The sequence below is a fragment of the Camelus ferus genome, chromosome 9 (assembly GCF_009834535.1).
Source record: "Camelus ferus isolate YT-003-E chromosome 9, BCGSAC_Cfer_1.0, whole genome shotgun sequence".
NCBI classification, from domain to species: domain Eukaryota; kingdom Metazoa; phylum Chordata; class Mammalia; order Artiodactyla; family Camelidae; genus Camelus; species Camelus ferus.
In genome coordinates, this window is record NC_045704.1 from 7,290,795 (window position 1) to 7,316,144 (window position 25,350).

Here is a 25,350-nt window from a genome sequence, read left to right on the forward strand (position 1 = left end):
TCTTGCTTTGCTGTCTCACAAATAAACCCTTTTTCTGCTGCAAACCTCAGCGACTCAGCCTTTGGTTTTCTGCACTTGGGGCAAACGAAACTGATTCGGTAACAGCGACATGCTGTGACTCTGAAAATTGCAGTCACTGACCCCAACCAAAACAGCATTAAATTAGTTTCCATTTGAGATAGTTGTCAGTTTGCTAAACGGAATTGAGTATATCTTAGGATATCGAATAAGAAATGTTATGTGGATAAAGGTATTCCTCAATGGGTAGGACATAATCACTGACTACTGAGGCAAAGCAAAAGTTTTCTGTGGGAACCAAAGACAGAGATCCTGTTTGTCGACCTGTTTCAGCGTGCCCTAACACCTCCTCTTCTTTATTTCCAGTCATGGCCCTTAACGGAGTCTTTTCCTTTTTCCTTAGCAAATCATAACAGAATTTAGAAAACTAATGCTTCAGGCTACATTCATTTGAATCGAGTAACACAATGTCTCCAGCTATGCGTGGACTATTTTATGTCTTAATGACTCCGTGTAATGATATGGCCATTTAGATCAGTAGATTTGGGAGAATCTCAAATAACAATTTTATTCCCTGGGAGCACGCTGACCTTCAGGGTGTATGAAATTATGTCCTTCCCCAGCAGTTCACAACGAGGAAAGCCCCTCCCTCCGTCTAGGTAGGAGCATCACTTTCGAGTACCCCTAGGTACCGCATGGAGGACGCTCTGGTAGTCAGAACCGAGAATACCATCCCGGGGCGGCTAGAGTGCTAGAAACTACATTACCCGGAAGAACCTGCGCCGAGTTGAGCCAATGAAGCATCAGAACAAAGGCATTTCCGTGCGTGCGCATCTCGTTGGGGCGGGACTTCCGGCGTCGTCCTCGAAGCGGCCATTTTTGCTGTTTTCGTGTGTATTTTGGCTCCGGAACGCTGGCCCGTGACTGAGGTGAGGGGACTAGGAAGGTCCGAGAGGAGGCGCTATTCCCGCGGCACAGAGGCGACGCCGCCCCGGGGACGCCGCGCCACGCCCGGGATACGGACCCCCGCGCCCGCGTCCCCCTCCTCTCCCGCCGCTCCCGCCCTCAGACCCCGATGGCGGCCGCGCTGAGGGACCCGCCTCAGGTAAACGCGCGTCCTCCGGGCCCGCACCGCCCTCTCCCGCCGGACACTAGAGCCACGACTGCGGGGCGCCTGCCCGCGTGCCTGCGGCCCGGGCCCCGGGGTCCAGGCCGGGGAGGCGGCCGCGGGTGGGGCCGTGTTCCTGGCAGACGGTGTGACGGCGCGGGGACGGGCCCCCCGGCGGGGGAACCCGCAGGTGCGGAGGCCTGGAGGCCTGGAGGCCTGGAGGCCGGGCTGAGGTGGAGGGTTCGGGAAACCTGGGGTCTGTCTGATGTCGGCAGTAAACAGTGTGTAGTAGAATGTCAGAGAGGTTTTCATTCTGAGGAACCTGGAAACCATGGAGTGTTGTGAACAGAAGTGGGATATAGTCTATATTAGGGTTTCAGATTCTTCTCCAAGAGCTGATCAAAGAGGGAACACACTCAACTGAGAGTGAAAAGGACAGTGAGGCGTAGGGAGGGGAGTCCTCATCCAGGATCACAGCACTGGTAAGAGGCAGCACTGAGGACTGAGGCGCAGAGGCTTGTCCATGATCACCGGGATCCAGGGCTGGTGGGGATACAGGGGGGGGCTGACCTTACCTGGAGCCCATCCCTGGTTGCTTTCCTCTCTCCACAGGCTCTGAAGGAAAGAGCTGTGCATTCCAGTTAGGTGGGGGAATGCAGATCATCATGGCTATACTGTTAGCTGGTCTGAAAGAAGAGGGTGCGTGATGAGTGGTTTCCCGGCTCTGCACCTGGTCAGGATTGCCGGCACTCAACAACCCAGCTTCTCCCCTAGGTGAAGAGTACGAGTGAACACTGTAACCGTATGGAAGAGAGTGGTCTGACAGGTGACTAAGGCTTCCATGGGATGAGTGGACGTGAGATGGCTCTGGAGGCATAGGAGTAATTGAGACAGGTGACTGTGAGGCCTGGGCTCTTGCTTATTCACTAACGTACAGCTTCACCAGGATTTTGTGGTGAGCTTTGGTGGGGTCTGAGGTGTTCCGTCTTGACGGTGAATAGGTCTGGGGCAAATGTTGTCATTTGTGAGAGTCACTGTGCCTGACAATGAGACCATCAAGGCCAGGGTTCCAAGGAAGACTGAGGGGAGAGAGGAGAGTTGTGGCTGCTGAGGGGGCAGGAAGTGCAGCACAAAAGTGGAAGTGGGTCATGGGCATCTGTAGTCGCATGTATTTCTGGGTCGCTAATGTTGAAGCAAGGATCAATAAAGGTATACAGGAGGCATTCAGAGTAGCATCTGTCTTTCCCCATGTGCACAGCTGTGGGAGTGCAGCTGTGAGGATTGCAGAGGTTAATGAGGTACAGTCTGCAGAATGATGACCACATTGGGAGGAAGTGTCAGCCCCTCGTCTCTGGTATTGGGGACTGAGGGTGAAGCCTGGGCCCAACTTTGGCTGTGTCTTTGAGTCACGCTCTAGAGGCCCAATGAAAATTGATTGGCAGGTTGGATGGGACCCCACAGGCCAGGACCAAAGTTTGGATGACATGTCTGTACCATCCTACTCAATGTTGCTGAGGACTGAATACAGTGATTAAAGGGACCCTGAGGATAGGGTGGGCATCAGGGGAACCTAGAACTGGAATTCTTGTGTGGTGGGGAGCTCTGGAGGAGGATGAGGGAGGGACAGATGTAGGATGAGAAGGTTTATGGGATCTCAGAGAGAATGTTCATAGTTTAAATCTGTCTCCGTCATAACAGTGCAGTGTGACACTTGAGGACATTGCAGTGCACTTCTCCTGGGAGGAATGGAGACTCCTTGATGAGACTCAGAGACGCCTGTACCTCGATGTGATGCTGGAGAACTTTGCACTTATCTCCTCACTGGGTAAGACTCTCACAGCCTTCTCAGTGACCTGGGCTATGTTCAATCCCACCTCACCCCCCTCTTTCCCCAGGGAGTGCTGTTCTTCTCACATGTGGACTGTGGGCACTACTTGCTTCCTAAGATTTCTAGGTGGTTGCTATGGTAACTAGGGCTGGTTCTTTGCACTGTCCTCTTCTTTCTCCTGCAGCCCCAATACCTGCTGTACTGAACCCTGTTAGGAAAAGGATTCAAGATCAGTAGTATCAAAAGTGAGCTTGATGGATTCTACATTACCTGTTTTCTCTCTCTGTCTGAATCTGTGTCCACATCCATTTCACCTGTGTCCCAGGTTTTGCTCCCTTCTTGTAGCTGACATTTCCTTGTCCCTGCCTGTGCCAGGCATGTAAGCATCGTCATGGTTATTACTTACCTGGACCATGAGCTCATCTTCAGAGCCCTCCTGCAAGGTTTGTAGTGTTTAGATCTTTTTTCTTTCTTTTTTTCCCCAGTCTTGTCAAGATATGAAATTTTATATATTAATGTGTACAAGTGATGATTTGATGTATGTATATATTGTGAAATAACTGTCACAGTGAAATTATTTAAACAGCTATCACCTCATAAAGTTATATTATTATAGTAATAATAATTATTGTTACTATTTTGGTGAGAATGCTTAAGATCTGCTCTCAGTAAATACCAAGTGTACAACATCATTGTTAACTACAGTCACCATGTTATTAAGTTGCATCCTCAAAACTTACTAATCTTGTAACTGAAGGTTTGCACCTTTTGACCAACATCTCCCCATTTCTCCTATTCCCCAGCTCCTGGCGTTTTACTCTCTGCTTCTGTGATTTTGCCTTTAAAAAAAAAAATTCTGATTACATTGTACAAAGAAGGATTTCCTTATATATGTGCCCTCACCAACACTTGTTAATTCTGCTCTTTTTGATGGTAGCCATCTTATCAGGTGTGAAGTGATGTCTCATTGTGGTTTTGATTTGCATTTTCCTGATGATTAGTGAGGAGGAACATTTTTTTGTATGTCTGTTAGCCATTTGTGGATCTTTTTTGATAAAGTGTCTATTTGGGTCCTTTGCCCACTTTTAGATCAGATTATTCTTTCGCTGTTGAGTTATAGAGTACCTTATACATTTTAGGTTTTAACCCTTTATGAGGTATGACATTTGCATATGTTTTCTACCTTTTGTTCATTGCTTTCTTTCATGTGCAGAAGGTTTTTAATTCAATGTAGCCTAGCTTGTTTACTTTTGTCTTTGTTGCCTGTGCTGTTGGTGTCATACCCATTTCTGGTAAAAATGCCTTTGGACTTTTGGTAAAGATCACATAGAACCTGTAGGTTCCTTTGGGTAGTGGGGATAGTTTACCAATAATAATTCTTCCAATCCATGAATGTGGGATATTTTTTCACTTATTTGTGTTTTCAATTTCTTTCATCAGTGTATTATAGTTTTTAGTGTACAGATCTTTCATCTCCTTGGTTACATTTATTCCTAAGTATGATTGTTTTCAGTGCTATTGTAAACGAGATTGGTTTCTTAATTTCTTACTTAGATATTTCATTGTTAGTATATAGACACAACTGACTTTTGTATGTTGATTTTTATATTCTACAAATTTACTGAGTTCATTTATTTATTCTGACAGCTTTTTTGTTGGAGATTTTAGGGTTTTCTTTATATAAGATCATGTCACTCACGGCGAAAAAAAAATGTGACAATGAATATATGTATGTTCATGTATAACTGAGAAATTGTGCTCTACACTGGAAATTGACAGGACAGTGTAAAATGACTATAACTCAATAAAAAAATGTTAAAAAAAAAGATCATGTCATCTGCAAACAGAGTTTTGATTCTTTTTTTCTGATTTGGGTACTTTTCATTTCTTTTTTATTTTTTGGCTTTATTTTTCTGGCTAGGAACCATTACTATTTTGAAAAACAGTGGTGAGGCTGGCATCCTTGTCTTATTCCTGATCTTAGAGAAAAAGCTTTTGCCTTTTTACTTTTCAGTATGCTAGTAGTTACGGAATTTTCTCATATGGACTTTTTAATATTGGGGTATATTTCTTCTCTTCTTCCTAAGTTTTTGAGAGATTTTGTAATGGAAGGGTTCTGAATTTTGTCAAATGCTTTGTGTGTGTGTGTGTGTCTATTGAGATGATTATACTTTTTTTTTTGACCTTTATTCTGTTTAAGTGGTATAGCAGCTCATTTATTGATTTGCTTATGATGGAACATTTTTGTATCCCAGGGATAAATCCCACTTGATGACAGTTTATGATTCTTTTCATGTGCTATTGAATTTGGTTGGCTAGTATCTTGTTCAGTTTTTTTTTACATCTATTATCAGGGATGTTGGCCTGTACTTTTCCTGTTGTATCCTTGTCTGGCTTTGGTATCAGGTTCATGCTGGCCTCCTAAAATGAGTTTGGAAATGTTCCTTCCTCTTCAAATTTTTGGAAGAGTTTGAGGATTGACATTAATGCTTCTTAAAATGTTGATAGATTTCACTGGTGAAATCTATATGGTCATGGCCTATTTTTGTTATTGGGAGATTTTTGATTACCGATTCAACATCCTTACTTGTTATTGGCCTCTTCAGTTTTCCAGGTTGTATGTTTCTAGGAATTTATCTGTTTCTTCTAAGTTATCTAGTTTGTTGTATAACAGTTCGTAGTAGTCTTTTATGATCTTTTGTTTCTCTTTTATTTCTTGCTTAATTTATTTGAGTCTTTCCTCTAAGTCTAGGTTAAGGTTTGTCAATTTTATCTTTAAAAAAAAGTTCTTAGTGTTGTTGATCTTTTCATTGTTTTTCTAGTTTTTATTTTGTTTATTTCCACCCTGATCTTCATTTTTAACTTTGTTCTGCTAACTTTGGTCTTAGTTTGTTCTTTTTCTAGTTCCTTGAGGTATAAAGTTAGGTTGTTTATTTAAGATCTTTCTTTTTTCTCAGTGCTGGTATTTATTTCTCTAAAATTTCTATTAAAACTGACTTTGCACATTCCATATGTTTTGTTTCCATTTTTGTTTGTCTCAAGATACTTTTTGATTTTCCTTTTGGTTTTTCCTTTGATTGATTGGTCAGGAGCATACTGCTTAATGTTCACCTATCTCTGGAGTTTTTAGCTTTTATCCTGTTGCTGATTTCTAGTTTTATCCATTGTATTAGGAAAAGGTACTTGATATGATTTCAGTCTTCTGAAATTTTTAAAAACTTGTTTGACGTAACGTATGATCTATCCTAGAGAATATTCCATGTGCAATTGAGAAGAACGTGTATTCTGCTATAGTAGGATAGAATGTTCTGTATACATCTGTTATATCCATTTAGACTAAAGTGTTGTTCAGTTCAAATATACCCTTTCTTTCTGGATATCCATCTATGTTGAAGGGGGGATATTGAAATTCCCTATTAATATTTTGTTGCTGGCTTTTCTGCCTTCAGATCTGGTAGTATTTGTTTAATAGTTAATGTATGCTACGTATATAATTATAATTTTTACATCCTCCTGATGAATCAACTCCTTTATCATTGTATAATGATACTTGTCTCATGACAGTTTTTGATTTAAAGTCTGTTTTGTCTCACTTAAGTATAGCCTCCCCATTTCTCTTCTGATTTCCATTTGTGTGGAATATCTCTTTCAGTACCTTCACTATCAGCATATGTTTGTCCTTAAAGCTGAAATTACTTTACCATATACAGCATATAGTTGAGTCTTTTTCTCTTTTCTGTTCAGCTGCTGTATGTCATTTGATGGGAGAAATTTTGGGGGACCTACTATTGCCATCTTTATTATTATTATTAATTATTGTCTGACTGTTTTGTAGTTCCTCTGTTCCTCTTTGTGATTTGATCATTTTCCACAGTAATAATGCTTTTATTCCTTTCTCCTTATCTTTTCTGTATCTGCTATAGATTTTGCTTTGTGGTTACCATGAAGCTTGTATAAAACATTTTATAACATTCTATTTTAAGCAGATAACAAGGTAGCTTTGATTACAAAACAAAACAGTTTTTTGAATACAAAAACTACAGTTAAACCCCCCCATGCATTTTTATATTTTTGATTTCACAGTTTACATCTTATTGTATTGTGTATTGAGTAACCATTAACAAGTTATTATGGTGTAGTTATTTTTAATATTCTTTTCTTTTATCCTTTATAGTTGAATGATTAACATAGTAGTATGTTATTAGAGCATTCTGAATTTGACTATATACTTACTTTTACTAATGTGTTTTATATTTTCATATGTTTTCATGTTACTAGTTAGTGTACTTTTATTTCAGCTCAAAGAACTGTTTAGCCTTCATTTCTTGTAGGGTAAGTTAGGTGGTGATGAACTTCTTCACCTTACATTTGTCTGAGAAAGTGTTTCTCCTTTATTACTGAAGGACAGCATTGTTGGTGAAGTATTCTTGGTTTGCAGTTTTTGAGTTATTTTTTCAGCATTTGGAACATATCATCCCTCTGTCTCATGGTGTGCAATGTTTCAGGTAAGAAAACCACTCGTATCTTTATGGGGGTTCCCTTGTATAAGACAGTTTTCTTCTCACTGTTTTCAAAATTCTCTTTGTCATTACTTTTTGAGTTTTATGTTAATGTGTCTTGGTGAAGTTCTCTGTGTATTGAATCTTTTTGGGGACTTAAGAGCATGGTTTACCTGTAAGGTCACTTCTTTCCCCTGATTTGGGAAGTTTTCATTCATTAGTTCTTTAAATAAACTTTCTCCCCCTTCATCTCTCTTCTCCTAAGGCTCCCATAATGCAAATATTGTTTTGTTTTATAATGCTCCATAATTCATGTAGACTTTCTTTACATTTTTTTTTGTTGTTTTGTCTTTTTTCTGCTTTGACTAAATGATTTCAAAAGATCTGTCTTCAGTTTCATATTCATTGTTTTGACTGATCATGTCAGCTAGTTTTCATTTCCTTCATTGTATTCTTCGCCATAATTTCTCTTTTTAAAAATATTTTCTCTTTATTAAAAACTTCATTTTGTTTGTATATTGTTTTCCTTATTTTGTTGAATTGTTCACCTGTGTTTTCTAGTAGTTCATTGAGCTTCCTTAAAACAATTATTGTGAATTTCTTGTCTGACAGCTTGTAGATCTCCATTTCTTGAGGGCAGCTGATAAAGTATTGTGTTCTCTCGGGGGTGTGATGTTTCCTTGATTTTGTGTGTGTGTGTTTCTTGTACCCTTGCATTGAAGTTCATACATTTCATGGAGCAGTCATTTCTTCTAATTGCTCTTTTTTTTTTTTTTATAGCTTTTATCTGTTTTTTTGAGGGGAGGTAATTAGGCTTGCTTATTTGTTTATGTATGTATGTATGTATGTATGTATGTATGTATGTATGTATGTATGCGTTTTGGTAGAGGTACTGGGGATTGAACCCAGGACCTCGTGCATGCTAAGCATGTACTTACCACTTAGCTATACCCCATTTCTTCCAGAGTTGACACAAGGTTTTAGTGGGGAATATTTCCACCTAAGTATGGGTGTGAGTGTGTCAGCTTGATGGGGAGTGGCTGTTCCAGCTACTAGAAGGCCTAGTGGCTTAGTGTCTGTGCAGCTCTGAGAACCGAGGTCAGTGTCAGCAAAGATGGCAGAGGTGCTCAGTAGGTAGAGCTTTGGATGTCTGCAGTAGTGGAGAAGACTGCTGGGGATCTCCTGACCTCTTTCTCCCGCAGAAAATGTTTTGGCCGAGGGGTTCCTTCTTGACGCTAAGTCTGGCTCTTGTAGGGGGCTTCGTAGCTGTGGTGGCATTGATGTCTGACATGGGGATCTGAATGCTAGGGTGTGAAGGGATGCAGAGCAGTAGCCCTGGTAGGGTCCCAGAAACTGAGCAGCCTGCAGTGATGCTGACTTCACTTGTGAGATGGAATTACACGCTGAGTGGTGATGGCACCTGTGTGGGCACATGTAGAGAGACGGCGTCTCTGGGGTCTGAGGCACTGGTTCGCCCACAGAGGCCTTGGCTCTGGTGCCAGAGGCGGTGGCCCTCAGGTGACAGCCGTGGAGCCAGGTTATGGAATATGTGCATCCATGGAGCAGTTGTAGCTCTGGGGTTTGGGGTGTGTGCAGGATTTGGGAGTGGCAGCCATGATTGTGAAGCAGAACAATAGCTGCTTCTTTGGGTCAGGGGGTGACTCGGCATGTTATTCTCTGGCAGGTCCCCCGCGGTGATGGCTACCGGTTAACTTAGAGCAGGAGCTGCCAGTGCCCTCTGCAGAGCAGGCAGCTGGGGTCTGTCACTGTAAACATTTGAGCTCTTCTGCTGTGTGACCTGTTGGGTCTGCAGGTGTAGCAGGGCCTGTCCAGGTTCTCTGAACCGAAAGCTGCAGGGGCCTCTGCTGAACAGGCCATGGGGGGATGTGATGGCTCCACCATTTGGTGGATACACATAGCCCCACCCTTCATCTTTTTTCCTGTTCATCTTCAGGAGTCTGCTAAGCTGATGTCTCCCAGCAATCCTTTTTATGTGGTGGTTCGACTTCTTTATCTCCACTGTGTTGCTGCAGTGTCAGCTTCATTTGCAAAAATTTTCTCCCATTCCATAGGTTGTCTTTTTTTTTTTCACTTATGGTTTCCTTTGCTGTGCAGAAGCTTGTAAGTTTCATTAGGCCCCATTTGTTTATTCTTGCTTTTATTTCTTCTAGGAGAAAATTTTTGAAATGTATGTCAGATAATGTTTTGCCTATATTTTCTTCTAGGAGGTTTATTGTATCTTGTCTTATGTTTAAGCCTTTGATCCATTTTGAGTTTATTTTTGTGTATTTTGTGTAAGGGAGTGTTCTAGCTTCATTACTTTACATGCTGCTGTCCAGTTTTCCAAACACCATTTGCTGAAGAGACTGTCTTTATTCCGTTGTATATTCTTGCCTCCTTTGTCGAAGATTATTTGACCAAAAGCTTCTGGATTCATTTCTGGGCGCTCTATTCTGTTCCATTGGTCTATATGTCTGTTTTTGTACCAATACCATGCTGTCTTGATGACTGTAGCTCTATAGTATTGTCTGAAGTCTGGGAGAGTTATTCCTCCAACCTCTTTCTTTCTCTTCAGTAATGCTTTGGCAATTCTAGGTCTTTGATGGTTCCATATAAATTTTATTATGATTTGTTCTAGTTCTGTGAAATATGTCCTGGGTAATTAGATAGGGATTGCATTAAATCTGTAGATTGCCTTGGGCAGTGTGACCATTTTAGCAATATTGATTCTTACAATCCAAGAGCATGGGATATCTTTCCATTTTTTAAAGTCTTCTTTAATTTCCTTCATCAATGGTTTATAGTTTTCTGTGTATAATTCTTTCACCTCCTTGGTTAGATTTATTCCTAGGTATTTTATTACTTTGGGTGCTATTTTAAAGGGGATTGTTTCTTTACTTTCTTTTTCTCTTGATTCATCATTAGTGTAAAGAAATGCAACTGATTTTTGAACGTTTATCTTGTAAACTGCTACCTTGCTGAATTCTTCAATCAGCTCTAGTAGTTTTTGTGTGGACCTTTTAAGGTTTTCTATATATAGTAACATGTCGTTGGCATATAGTGACACTTTTACCACTTCTTTTCCAATTTGGATCCCTTTTATTTCTCTCTCTTGCCTAATTGCTGTGGCTAGGACTTCCAAGACAATGTTGAATAGGAGTGGTGATAGTGGGCATCCTTGTCTTGTCCCAGATTTAAGTGGGAAGTTTTTGAGTTTTTCACTATTGAGTACTATGCTGGCTGTAGGTTTGTCATATATAGCTTTTATGATGTTGAGATATGTTCCCTCTATACCCACTTTGGCGAGAGTTTTTATCATAAATGGGTGTTGAATTTTATCAAATGCTTTTTCTGTGTCTATTGAGATGATCATGTGGTTTTTGTCCTTTCTCTTGTTAATGTGATGTATTACATTGATTGATTTGTGTATGTTGAACCACCCTTGTGTCCCTGGGATGAACCCCACTTGGTCATGATATATAATCTTTTTTATGTGTTATTGGATTCTATTTGCTAATATTTTGGTGAGGATTTTGGCATCTATGTTCATCAGTGATATTGGCCTATAATTCTCTTTTTTGGTAGTGTCTTTACGTGGTTTTGATATCAGGGTGATGGTGGCTTCATAGAATGAGTTTGGGAGTATTCCCTCCTTTTCAGTCTTCTGGAAGAGTTTGAGAAGGACTGGTATGAGTTCTTTGTATGTTTGGTAGAATTCCCCAGTGAAGCCATCCGGTCCTGGACTTTTATTTGTAGGGAGATTTTTTTTATTGCTATTTCTACTTCATTTCTTGTGATCGGTTTGTTCAAGTGGCCAGTTTCTTCTTGATTCAGTCTTGGTGGACTGTATGTTTCCAGAAACTTGTCCATCTCCTCTAGGTTATCCAGTTTGGTTCCATATAGTTTTTCATAATATTCCCGTATGATACTCTGTATTTCTATTTTATTTGTTGTAATTTCTCCATTTTCCTTTCTTATTTTGCTAATTTGTGCTCTCTCTTTTTTCTTCTATATGAGTTTGGCCAGAGGTTTGTCAATTTTATTTATTTTTTCAAAAAACCAGCTTTTAGTTTGATTGATTTTTTTTTTTTAAATCTGTTTAATTTATATCCTCCCTGATCTTTATAATTTCCTTCTTTCTGCCTTTTGGGGTTTTTTGTTCTTCTTTTTCTAGTTCTTTTAGTTGGTGGGTTAAATTGTTTATTTGAGATTGTTCTTCTTTTTTGAGGAAGGCCTTTATCGCTATAAACTTCCTTCTTAGCGCTGCCTTTGCTGTGTCCCATAAATTTTGTGTGGTTGTGCTTTCATTTTCATTTGTCTCAAGGTATTTTTTAATTTCAGTTTTGATTTCCTCATTGACCCATTGGTTTTTTAATAGCATATTGTTTAATCTTCATGCTTTCCTTTTTTTCTCCTTTGTTTCTCTGTTGTTGGTTTCTAGTTTCATGGCATTGTGGCCATTAAAGATGCTTGAGATAATTTCTATCTTCTTAAAATTGTTGAGGTTTCTTTTGTGCCCAAGTACATGATCAATCCTAGAAAATGTTCCATGTGCACTTGAAAAGAATGTATATCCTATTTTGGGGGGACATAATGCTCTGAAAATATCCACCAAATCTAATTTTTCTATTGTATTGTTTAGTTTCTCTGTTGACTTATTTATTTTCTGTCTGGAAGATCTGTCTAGTGATGTTAATGTGGTGTTAAAATCTCCATCTATGATTGAATTCCCATCAATATCCCCCTTTATCTCTGTTAGTAATTGTTTTATGTGTTTAGGTGCTCCTATATTGGGTGTATATATATGAACGAGTATAATATCCTCATCTTGTATCACTCCTTTAATCATTATAAAATGTCCTTCTTTATCTTTCTTTATGGCCTTTGTTTTAAGGTCTATATTGTCTGAAATCAGTACTGCTACCCCAGCTTTTTTGGCTTTTCCATTTGCGTGGAATATCATTTTCCATCCTTTCTCTCTCAATCTATATGTGTCCTTCTCCCTAAAGTGGGTCTCTTGTATGCAGCGTATTGAAGGTTCTTGCTTTATTATCCAGTCTGCCACTCTATGTCTTTTGACTGGAGCATTTAGTCCATTAACATTCACAGTAATTAATGATAGATGTATGTTTATTGCCATTTTGAACTTATCTTTGCAGTTGTTTTGGTATTTCCTCTTTGTTCCCTTCTTCTTCCTTTTGTGGTTTGGTAATTTTCCTGTGTATTATCATGGGTTTTATTTAGTTTTTATGACTCTCTTGTAAGTTTTTGGCTTGTGGTTACCCTTTTCTGTAAGTCTGTTATCCCATTACTATATTTCAAACCCATCCTACCGAAAACAAAAAATTTAAAAAAGAGAAAAAAAAATACTCTATATTTTCTTGCTTCCCTCTCCCACTCTTAATGATTTAGATGTCTTCTTTTACAATTTCATGTTTATTTTATTTGTAATTCATGAGTTATCACCTTTCCAGTTATGAGTTTCTCATTTCTGTAGCATCCTGCTGGTTTTCTATTTAGAGTAGACCTTTCAATATTTCTTTTAGCATGGGTTTAGTGTTGCTAAACTCTTTTAGTTTTTGATTGTGAAATTCTTTATCTCTCCTTCTATCCTGCAGGATAGCCTTGCTGTATAGAGTATCCTAGGCTGCATCTTTTTTCATTCAGGACTTTGAATATATCTTGCCACTCCCTTCTGGCCTGTAGTGTTTGTGTAGAGAAATCAGCTGAGAGCCTTATGGGGGTTCCCTTGTAACTCACTCTTTGCTTTTCTCTTGCTGCCTTTATGATCATTTCTTTATCCTTGACTCTGGCTATCTTGATTATGATATGTCTTGGTGTGGGTCTGTTTGGGTTCTTCCTGTTTGGAAGCATTTGAACTTCCTGTACTTGGATATCTGATTCCTTCTTCAAGTTTGGGAAGTTTTCAGTCATGATTTCTTCAAAAACCTTTTCAATCCCCTTTGATCTTTCTTCCCCTTCTGGGACCCCTATTATGCGAAGATTGGCATGCTTTATAGGTGCCTTATGTTGCTTTCATTTGTTTTTATTTGTTTATCTTGCAGTTGTTCTGATTGGGTGCTTTCTGTTGTCCTGTCTTCTAGGTCACTAATTCGTTCCTCTGCATTATCTAGTCTGCTTTCCACAGCCTTTAGATCCATTCTCATCTCAGCCAATGAGTTTACTAATTCTACTTGGCTCTTCTTTATAGCTTTGATTTCATTTTTGACATATTTTATATCTCTAAACACTATCTCTTTTAGTTCCTTCAATACTTTGATCACTCCTATTTTGAAATCTTGATCTAGTAGGCTATCGATGTCTATTTCATTGATCATTCTTTCAGGGGTTTTCTCTTGTTCTTTTAATTGGGAATGGTTTTTCTGCTTCTTCATCTTGCTCATATCTTTCTGGCACTGTGGCTTATGAGTATCAGTTATCTATTGTGGTCCTTAAAGGAGTTCATTTATCTAATGCCTATGTAGGAATAAAACTTAAAAAATTAATAAAGGAGAGAGAGAAAAAAAGAATTTTAAAAGAAGGGAGAAAAAAAGGTTTGAAAACAGTGTATAATCAATTATAGAAGCGCAATTTGAATCAGACTAGCATTTGAGTTGAGACATCTTTTTAAAAAACCCTTAGAAAAAAGGAAAAAAGATCAAAAAATGATATTTCAAACCTATTTATAATCAATAACAGGAGATCAAAACCAAAAGAAATGAAATGAAATCAGGTGGATTTCTTAAAAAATAATAATAATATAACTACTTTAAAAGAAAAATTTAAAAAGGAATTAAAACTAGAAGCATATACAACTGTTTAGAAAGTAGAAATTAAAAAGTTAGTAGAAAATAGAACAGATAAAAGAAGATAAAGAGAAGGGAGAAAAAAAGGTTTGAAAACAGTGTATAATCAATTATAGAAGAGCAATTTGAATCAGACTAGTATTTGAGTTGAGACGTCTTTTTAAAAACCCTTTTTAAAAAAAGGAAAAAGATCAAAAATGATATTTGAAACCTATTTATAATCAATAACAGGAGATCAAACCCAAAAGAAATGAAAATGAAATCAGGTGGATTTTTTAAAACATAACAATATAACTACTTTAAAAGAACAATTTAAAAAATTAAAACTAGAAGCATATACAATTGTTTAGAAAGAAAAATTTTAAAAGGAATTAAAACTAGAAGCATATACAATTGTTTAGAATGTAGAAATTAAAGAGGTAGTAAAAAATAGAACAGATTAAAAGATATGATAAAGAGAGAATTTTGAAAAAGGGGAGAAAAGAAAGGTTTGAAAACAGCGTATAATGAATAATTGAAGAGCAAGTTGAAGCAGAATAGCAATCTTGTTGAGATGTATCTTAAAAGCCTTTAAAAAGGGGGAAAAGAGAAAAAAATATATTTGAAACCTGTGTATAATCAATAACAGGAGATCAAAACCAAGAGAGAGAAAAATGATATGCTGTGGATTTTTTAAAATAATCATAATATTATTTTAAAAGAAAAATTTTAAAGGGATTAAAATTGGGAGGGTATGTAACTGTTTAAAAAGTAAAAGTTAAAAAGGTAATAGAAAATACAACAGGTAAAAACAGATTTAAAAACGGGGTGGTGTTCTCCTGGAGACTGTGTGCTCATAATGAGAAGCCTTTGTGTCTTCGCCGTGTTTCGGAAGTCAGCTTTCTAGAAGCCTTTCATTGGCGCCGTAGTCTGTGCTGCTCACAGTGCCTGTCAGCAAGCAGATCGTGCCTCCCCTCCCAGCACAGCGTTCCTGCCAGAAAGGCGAGGGGCCACTCACCGTCCCCTGGCACTGGTGGCTCCGCCCTGGGGCGGTGCTCCGCAGGCGGGCCTTGGGAAGCCCGCGGAACAGCCCCGCCCCTTCTCCGTGTCCAAACTCAGCTCCTTGTTTGTCCTGGCGGCGTGAACTTTGCGAGGCACCAGGGTGGAAGGATCCTGTCTGACTTGGGCTGCAAACAAGTCACTGTCTGGCCTTTGAAGCTGCCAAACCCCCAGGCGTGGATTCAGGTTTCGCCCCCGCCCCCACCTGGGTGCCAAGCCTCGGAGGATATGGCAGCCGTGCCTGAGCCCTGCCTCTCCTCTCTGAAAACCTTCCCTGGGTTTCAGAGATGGGGGTATGCACCCTTCCCCCCGGGGCACATAAGCCATGCTGTTTTTTGAGGGCCCAGGTTGTTCTACCGTGTCACCCACTCATTCACATTGCTCAGCACCCTATAGTCCCCGTCCTCCGCCCACCTTGGGCAGCCTGTCCCGGCCCCCAGCTCCCTGCTCAGGTCTTGGGCTGGGTGTCGCAGGGACCCCCTGTGCCCGTTTAACTTAGTTCTGTAGGTCAAGGGCTGCTCTGTACAGATCCGAGCCTCGGAGGCTCCCCCTCTGTGCCTCTGGCCTCTCCGTTGGCGAGGGGGAGACCCAGCGAACAAGCGCTAGTCCTCCTTTGCCGCTCCCTCCCTGCGGGACTGGTCCTGCACTGTTTTGCCTTTTTGTCTTTCTTTTTTTCCCTTTCTCCTACCAGATTTTTGGCGTCTTTGTCTTTTGAAGAGGACAGTGTTCTGTCAGAGTTCCGCAGGTGCTCTGGTTGGCTGAGTGGGTCCGTGGATGTGAGTCTTGGTGTATCTGTAGGAGAGGGTGAGCTATGAGCGTCCTGCTACTCCGCCATCTTGGCGTCTTCTTCTGCAGTGTCTTAATTAGATTCTTGAGCCCTCCAAGAGCCAATTTTGTTTGAGGGTAGCTGTCTACTTTTTGTTAGTGGTGAAGGCTGGTGTCCTCTGCTGTTATGCTGACATCACTTTCCCAGATCTGTTTTCTGGGTCTCTTGTGTGCCAGTTTGCTCAGGGACAGTGCAGGTCATTTGTCCTGTTTTTCCTTTAGGATTTGTATCCTGCATGCCCATGTAGTTGCTCAGCTAGAGCTTATAAGGAGTCCTTTATGCATCCCAAAATGGGCGTGACTCCAGGCATGACAAGGTGGGCTCAAGTGGGGGCCTGGTTCTGGTGAATGGCAGCCGGGGAGAGTGTGACATCAGGGCTGTGTTCACATCATAACAGGAAACTGTCTTTCTTCACCCAGAGTTTTGGTGCCATTTCCAGTGGCCATTCATTATTTCTACCTTTCCTTTTCCACTGGTAACACTTTGCTGATTTCTCATTTCCACTACTCTGTCACTCCTACTGTGATTTCCAGCCCAGGGATAATCTCTGCCTCTCTGGGCTCCACATCTCATCCATTTCTCTCACCACCTTTTTTGTAGAACTCTCCAAAATTGGTCCACACATGTTGTGCTATATGATATGTTCACATTTCTCTAAATTGAACCTCAATAGCAGCTAGTATGTTGCAGTGGGATTTTAATGGGCTTGGATGCACACTTCTACCCAGTCTCACATCAGCAGCAGAAAAGTTCCTGCCAGAAGCCATTGGGAGAGAAGTGAGTTGTGCTTCTCTTCTTTGTGTCATACCCTGTCCTTTGTATCCTTCCCCTGATGAGGTCCCCACTACTCTGTGACCTTGAAGCCCAATAATGAATGCACAACAGTCAGCTGTTCCTTCAACTGAATTCCAACCCTCTTGTCTTGAAAAGCATCCCGTAGACTCAGATCTAGATGAGACAGATGCACATTTGTGGTGAGTTGGCCCGTCCCTGTATCAACAGGTACTTGACCAGCGTCTCTTTCTGTTCAGGTTGCTGCTGTGGAGCAGGGGATGCAGAGGCACCTTTTGAATGGACAGTTCCTCTGGGAGGGTCACAGGCCAGGACTCCCAAGGCAGCTTTGTCTTCCCAGAAGACCCATCCCTGCGAGATGTGTGGTCCAGTCTTGAGAGACATTTTCCACTTGGCTGAGCACCAGGAAACACGACTCAGCCAGAAACTGTTGAGGTGTGGGGCGTGCGTGAAACAGTTTGATTTTAGTGGAGACTTGCACCAGCACCAGGAGCAACACATGGGAGAGAAAACCCTCAGAAGCGGCGTAGACAAGGCCCTGTTTGTGAAGAGCTGCAGATTCCATGTGTCGCAGAAGCCATTTACTTGGGGGACGTTTGAAAAGGACTTCCCCGCCATCGTGGGACATCTACAGCAACAGGCCACTCAAAGTGTGGAGAAGCCAAACCCAATCTCCCAGTGCGGGTCAACTTTACAAAGCCAGAAAAGTCATCATGCCTGGGGAGAGTGCAAGAAAACCCTCAGCCCCAAAGACGCACTTGTTCAGGACCAGGGTGTCCACACCGAAAGACAGTGTTTTGTGTGCAGTGAATGTGGGAAAGCATTCAAGTACAAATCCTCATTTGTTGTGCACCAGAGAGTCCACCCTGCAAAAAGCCTTCATGTGTGTGGCGAATGTGGAAAATCCTTTAGGCGAAGCTCAACCCTCAATCAACATCAAAAAATTCACAATGGGGCAAGGCAGTACAAGTGCAGCAAATGCGGGAAATCCTTAAATCACAAATCTGTGTTTATTCATCCCCACACATGGCGCAGTGGAGAAAACAGTTACGTGTGTAGTGAATGTTCAAAATCTTGTAGCCGTAGCTCAGTGTTCATTCCACATAGGAGAGTTCACACTGAAGAAAGGCCTTACAAGTGTAGCGACTGTGTGAAATCTTTTACTTCTTTGTCCGCGCTCAGTTATCATCAGAGATCTCACACAGGAGAAAGACCTTATGCATGCAGTGACTGTGAGAAATCTTTCATCTCTAGCTCTGACCTCCGTTATCATCAGAGAGTTCATTCTGGAGAAAGGCCTTATGAATGCAGTGACTGTGGGAAATCTTTTATCACTCGTACTGCTCTCCGTTATCATCACAGGGTTCACACTGGAGAGAGACCCTATGGGTGTAACGAATGTGGCAAGTCCTTTACCCGAAAAAACAACCTGATTATACACTTAAGAGTTCACTCAGGGGAACGGCCTTATGAGTGCAGTGAATGTGGGAAGTCTTTTACCTTTAGCTCCAGCCTTCGTTATCATCACAGAGTGCACACTGGAGAAAGACCTTATGAGTGCAGTGAATGTGGGAAATCTTTTAACAACAGGTGGACACTCATTCGGCACCAGAGAATTCACACAGGAGAAAAGCCTTATGTGTGCAATAAATGTGGGAAGTCTTTTTCCTGTAGCTCCACCCTCCAGTATCATGAGCGAGGTCATCTTGGGGAAAGGCCTTACGGGTGCAGTGAATGTGGGAGATCTTTTACCACTAGCTCTGCCCTCCGCTATCATCAGAGAATTCATACCGGAGAAAGGCCTTATGAGTGCAGTGAATGTGGGAAATCTTTTATTTCTAGGTCTGACCTCCATTATCATCAGAGGGTTCATTCTGGAGAAAGACCTTTTGAGTGTAGTGAATGTGGGAAGTCCTTTATCCGAAGAAATAACCTCATTTTACACCAGAGAGTTCATACAGGAGAAAGGCCTTACAAGTGTAATGAATGTGGGAAATCTTTTAACAATAGGTGGACACTTATTCAACACCAGAGAGTTCACACAGGAGAAAAGCCTTATGTGTGTGGTGAGTGTGGGAAATCTTTTACCTCTAGCTCTACCCTCTGTTACCATCAGAGAGTTCATGCGGGAAAGAGACCGTATGAGTGCAGTGACTGTGGGAAATCTTTTACCTCCAGTTCCACCCTCCGATATCATCAGAGAGTTCACACAGGAGAACGGCCTTATGAGTGCGGTGAATGTGGGAAGTCTTTTACCTTTAGTGCCAGCCTCCGTTATCATCACAGAGTGCACACTGGAGAAAGACCTTATGAGTGCAATGAATGTGGGAAATCCTTTAAGGATAGATCGCAATTCAATAAACACCGGAGAGCTCACACTGGAGAAAGGCCTTATGAGTGTAGTGAATGTGGGAAATCTTTTAGCCAAAAATCTTCCCTCTCAACACACCAGAGAATTCACGATAGAGAACGGTCTTATGAGTGTAGTGCGTGTGGGAAATCTTTTACCTCAATCTCTGGACTTGGTTATCATCAAAGAGTTCACAGGGGAGAGAAACCTTACCAGTGCAATGAATGTGGGAAATCTTTTACCAATAGCTCTATACTGATTCGACACCAGAGAGTTCACACAGGGGAAAGGCCTTATGTGTGCAATGAGTGTGGGAAATCTTTTACGAGTAGTGCCACCCTCTCTTACCATCAAAGAGTTCATGCAGGAAAAAGGCCTTATGCGTGCAACAAATGTGGGAAATCTTTTACCTCCAGTTCCACCCTTCGTTATCATCAGAGAGTTCATGCAGGAGATAGGCCTTATGAGTGCAGTGACTGTGGGAAATCTTTTATCTCTAGCTCCAAACTCCGTTACCACCAGAGAGTTCACACAGGAGAAAGGCCTTACGTGTGCAGTGAATGTGGGAAATCCTTCAGGGATAGTTCCCAATTTAGTCAACACAGGAGAGGCCACACTGGAGAAAGGCCTTATGAGTGTAGAGAATGTGGGAAATTTTTTATGCGAAAGTCTACCCTTTCTCAACATCAGAGGCTTCACACTAGAGAAAGGCCTTAGATGTACAGGAAATGTGCAGTTTTCTTGTTCAGTGTAAGGCTGCCAGAGGAACTGAGGAGCTGTCTGAATTGAATCTCATCCAGGTGAGCATGCAGAGTGGGGAGGTTCTTGGTAAGTTTAAGTTACATGGGAAGCATCTGTGGCTATGTTACACATTCTAACCCATCCATGGCGCTTCTCTGTGGTCAAGGCCATTTCACCTCTACTGCTGCACAATGTGCATCAGTCACCAAGCCATTGTGCTCAGGGAAGCTGACCTCTCTTATCCTGTGTATTGGTTAAATTAGGAGTCACTTGAGCCCTTATGGTGTCATCTTTCACTCGTCCTTGACTACCTTGGACATGGACATGGGTCAGTGTTTTCCCAGGGAATGTCCTAAGTTCAGCTGACAGTTTGCAGAGAGTGACTACCTTTTCCAGGGTTGTGTTGGTCTCATGTGATACTAATAATGAGTGTTTCCGGTAATGAACTGGAGAATTGCCTGCTGCAGATTTCTTTGGCTTGTACAATAATCAAGGCCTTACAAATGCTTTAAGTCCTCTTTAATCTTGGATGTTATTTACTCTGCAGGTAGTTTATAGACAGATTTGTGCTGTACAAGCATAAAGGGGAGAAAAAATTTAGGGGGTCTCAAAAAACTTCCATGTCTGAGGAGGGACAGTATGATGGCAGTGACTTGCCAGTTTTGACCACATTTGCCTTGCTGCCCATAGCTGCCTAGGGAAGACAGCAGGGATTTCTGGTCCCCACTTGAGGCCTGGAAGCTTTGCATCTTAGGAATCTCAGAGTTGACTGTGAGACACGAGCAGCTGTGAGAACCTCTAAGTGCTTCTAAGAGCAGCATGAGTTTTTTTCTTTACTCAAAGGAAAGATCACAGAATATTCCAGCACTGTTGAGGATGTGCTCCCTAGGTCTACAGAGAGCTGTATTTCCTGATGTCCATCACTGGGCTAGGGTCACTGGTTGTAAGACCATTGGGTCCAGGGGAAGCCCTAACTGGTATGGAATCACTGGCTTAATAACGAGAGGAGGAGACCAGCCAACAAGTGGAATGCTCCTTTTCTAAAAGTACGTGCACAAATGTCTGTGCGTAGATGACTCTGCAGATCAGTCTGTATGCAAATATCAGTACCTCCTGGCATGTTTATCTTGTGTAGCTAAAGCCATCAGAGAAAATAAAAATAATTAAAAGGCTTTGTGGATTCCTGTAGCCTCTCTGTAATGTTCGCCTCAAGGCCTTAACTACACAGGCAGGAAGAAAGGTAGGGAGAAGGGGTTCTGTAGTCCACGGATGTGGCTCTTGTGACCCAGACGGCATTCCTTTGACTTCTGGTAAAAATGTTCCTTATTGCTCACTGTATTGGCTGCCACTGAGGCAAAACTGACCCCTCTCTGCCCCAGGGCATAAGGAGAGAGATGGTGGAGTCAGTACAGGGTTGCCAAACCTATTTTCCAAAAAGAATGGGATGTACAGATCTTTAAGTCTTGAGCTATGTTTTTTAAAGCTTTACTAAGGTAGAACTTACATGTGCTAAACTGAATATATTTAAAGTGTACAATTTGATAAGTTAACAGAGGTAAGAACCTCTGAAACCATCATCGTAGTCCTAATAGTGACCATGTCTGTCATGGTACATTTACCTCATGTCCTATTACAATCTCCTTGCCTTTCTCACATCTCCAAGTAACCATTGATTTACTTTCCCTTGTAATAGATACCTTGCATTTTCTTGAATTTATATGATTGGAATCATACACTGTTCACTGTATTTTTTTCAGTTTTCCTTTATCATAATTACTTTGAGATTCATCAATGATATATAAATACTACTTTTTTTTGGCTGAGTAATATTTTTGGATATGCTATGATTAGTTTATTCATTCAGTTTTATAGGCATTTGTCTTGTTTCTAGACTTTGACTACTGAAAATAAAGCTGGTATAAGCATTGTTTTAGTTCTTTATATGAATATATATTTCTTTTATCTTTTGTCAATGTAATAATGTATGAGTCACAAATGTTTTACTTTTGAAGACACTAACATTGTGATCTAAAATGATTATACCTTTTGCATCTTACCAGTAATGTATGAGAGTTCCATTTCTTCCACGTTCTACTGAATATTTGGTTTATCAGTTGTTTTAATTTTAGCTTTTTAATTGAGGTTTTAGAGTTATGTCACTTTTTGTTTTAATTGAATTTCTTTTTTTAACATTTTTTATTGATTTATAATAATTGAATTTCTATAAGGATTCTTGATGAGTATTTTTTCAGATGTTCATTTGCTATCTGTGTTATCTTCATTAAAATGTCTGCTCATCTTTTTCTTATTCTTTATTGGCCTTTGCCTATTTTCCTTTAACAAATAGGACAGTGAAACAACGAAGATGTATGTTGGAATTTCACTTATTTTTTAATAATGTGAGTGGCTTTGCTTTATGGAATAACTTTTTAATACTGAAGAATTTTCTAACATAAGAAAAAATTTTTGTGCTACTCACAGTGGAATGGATTCTTCTGCCATACCCTTTTAAAATTTAATCTCCATTGTTGATGTGTTCTCCATCACATTCTTAAGTTCCATCATTAAGGAATACAATAAAGCCTTGCTTTGTAGTGGTTACCCATTTTCCCGGTTTATCACCATGGAAATTGGTGGGTTGGAGCAGATGAGGACAAGATTTTATCAGGATGGATTGGGCTTTACTCTGAGTCCCAAAGCCTGGCTAGGAGGGAATGAAGAGGTCAGTGGTAAGACTCCACAAGTCCTGGTCCGGGCTGCCTGGGGTTAAGTTCTGGATCCATGACCAGTGCAAGGACCTTCCTCGCCAGGTCTCAGTTTCCTCCTGTGTAAGTAGGGAGTGGGGGTTAGGAACTGCCCTGCCCGCTGGTTCACTGGAAGATGTGAAGAGCTGAGGTGTCCACTCCTCTGTGGCTCTTACTGTGAGTGACATCCTGGGGCCAGGAATCTTTAGCTCCCACAGATGTCCCCAGACCCTAGAACCCCCAGGTGCATGTCAGAAGTAAATGGGGCTTCTCACAACCCTCTGATTTGGGTCAGTTCCCACGGACCTGTCTGTAGGGAGGAGGGAGCTGCAGGGTCCTGAGCGCTTGGTGTGGATTCCCTGCTGAGAAATACCTGAGCAACTTGCTAGAGCTTCCTGAGGCTCAGCTTGCTGACTGTGGTTGCAGAGGTGTTCACTTCGCCCCCTGGGAGGATCAATGAAAGTAACAAAACACTGAACACTTACTTACGCCAGAATTCCAGGGTTTGTATTTGAGCTTGTATGTGACCTACTTATTTAAACTTCTAAAATGTGAACTATTTCCATAACTTTTCCTTTTCACAATTGTCTTATTGTACTTAACTATAATTTATTGGTATTTTTATTGTATTAGTAATATCCTAGTTTTGTTAAGTTTTATGGAGTGCCATGTATTAATATAAATGCCATGTAAATACACTACAAAATTTTACTCAATCCGTATTGTGTATGATGTTACAGCTTATTTTCTCATTAATCCACTTAATTCTGTTAACAAGAACACACTCATCAATTGGTGGATTATCACAAAAACATTTTGATTCTTTTACCTCTGTTTGCCAGAACTGCTGAATTCTCTTCAGACCCTCTATAAGCAAATGTGATTTATTATGCTGGAATGCAAAATAACTAGTTCTATTAGAGTATGTTATTCCACAAACCAGATTATCTTTTCATATAGTTAATTTTTTTAGTTCATTAGTAGTCTCCTCCCTCCCCAATTCAGTGCAAGTTTTAGTTAAGAACAAATTGTTTATTTAATATGATGTGAACAATAGACAACTACTTGGAAAGACAAAAAGCATTCTTATTTCAATGAATATTCATTTGAATGCACTAGAAAAGTTCCAAAAAAGTTTAAAAAAAAATCCAAGTCAGTGAAATTTGGCTGATAAAAGTATAACTGGTGAAGTAATAAATATTAGTAGCTTTCACAAAAATTGCCTGTTACAAAATATTGCCCAATATTTTATGGTTTGCATGGATATGGAAAAAATATATAATTCTTTTTTACATTATATGAGTTACTTTTGTCATTATTTAAATTTAGTTGTTAGTGTATTTTACTTATATTTTTATTTACAAAAATCAAAAGTATATTTTTTTGGTTTTAAATTGGGGCCTTGCCTTGTAATTACTTGAACACCTAAGTAAAAAAAATTTTTTTTCATTTTTATTTATTTTATTGAAATATAGTTGCTGTATAATATGTTATAGGTGTACAATACAGTAATTCACAATTTTTAAAGGTTATACTATAGTTATTATAAAATATTGGCTATATTCCTTGTGTTGTACAAAATATCCTTATTGTTTATTTTATACCCAATAGTTTGCACTGCTTATTTCTCTACCCCCTACATTGCCCCTCCCCGCTTCCCTCTCCCATCTGGTAACCACTCGTTTGTTCTCTGTATGTCTGTGAGTCTGCTTCTTTTTTGTTACATTCACTAGTTTGTTTTATTTTTTAGATTCCACATATAAGTGATACACAGTATTTGTCTTTCTCTGTCTGACTTATTTCACTTCACATAATGCCCTCCAAGTCCATCCATGTTTCTGCAAATGGCAAAAATTCATTTTTATGGCTGAATAGTATTCCATTGTGTGTGTATGTATGTAATACATACCACACATATATATGGACACTTAGGTTGCTTCCATATCTTGGTAATTGTAAATACTACTACTGTGAACATTAGGGTGCATGTATCTTTGTGAATTACTGTTTTAGGTTTTTTTTTTTTTAATATATCACATGCTAGTTCTAGTTATAATTTTCTAGATCTCCATAATGTTTTCCACAATGGCTGCACCAATTTACATTCCCACCAACAATGTACGAGGTTTTGCTTTTCTCCCCACCCTTTTTAGCATTTATTATTTGTAGATTTTTAATAATGGGCATTCCTACCTGTGTGAGGTGATATTGTACTGTAGTTTTGATTTGTATTTTTCTAATAATTAGTGATGTTGAGCATCTTTTCTTGTGCCTGTTGGCCATTTGTGTGTTTGGAGAAATGTCTATGTAGGTATTCTGCCCATTTTTGATTGTGTTGTTTCCCCAGAGTGTTATCTGTCAGTCTTTGAATAACTACATAAACATTATTAACTTTCTGAAACTTGCCTTCCAAAACTGTTTTCTGATATTATCTCAGTTCCCCATGAAGAAATGTACCTTCAATCACTGGAAAATGATTATCACTTACCAGCAAGGACACGAGATCACATTCTTAAGATTCCCTCTTTCATATTGGTGTTCAGATACTCCCTTTCATATGTGCTGTGAATGTCAAAGTTGCAGCTACTGACTCATTCCGA

The 25,350-nt window shown here is 40.2% G+C and overlaps 1 protein-coding gene across 6 annotated transcripts; it reads left to right on the plus strand.

Moving 5' to 3' along the window:
- Nucleotides 1-839: 839 nt before the first annotated feature.
- Nucleotides 840-24,049, plus strand: LOC106729193 (zinc finger protein 814-like). Of its 6 annotated transcripts, none has more exons than XM_032487420.1 (4): nt 840-1,123; nt 1,739-1,952; nt 2,825-2,951; nt 17,155-24,049. In XM_032487420.1, exons 3-4 carry the CDS (start codon nt 2,918-2,920, stop codon nt 19,980-19,982), a joined length of 2,862 nt encoding a protein of 953 aa, XP_032343311.1. In that variant the 5' UTR covers nt 840-1,123; nt 1,739-1,952; nt 2,825-2,917; the 3' UTR covers nt 19,983-24,049. The 6 variants fall into 6 exon arrangements, with proteins under 6 accessions (XP_032343311.1, XP_032343312.1, XP_032343309.1 ...); XM_032487421.1 differs by having other exon boundaries at nt 1,739-1,900; XM_032487418.1 differs by lacking the exon at nt 1,739-1,952.
- Nucleotides 24,050-25,350: the final 1,301 nt, after the last annotated feature.

Coding starts and splice junctions, on each gene's coding strand:
- LOC106729193 (XM_032487418.1), top strand. CDS start 1,094: ATGGCGGCCGCGCTGAGGGACCCGCCTCAG. Junction 1,124..2,824: donor CGCTGAGGGACCCGCCTCAG/GTAAACGCGCGT, acceptor CCGTCATAACAG/TGCAGTGTGACACTTGAGGA. Junction 2,952..17,154: donor TGCACTTATCTCCTCACTGG/GTAAGACTCTCA, acceptor CTTTCTGTTCAG/GTTGCTGCTGTGGAGCAGGG.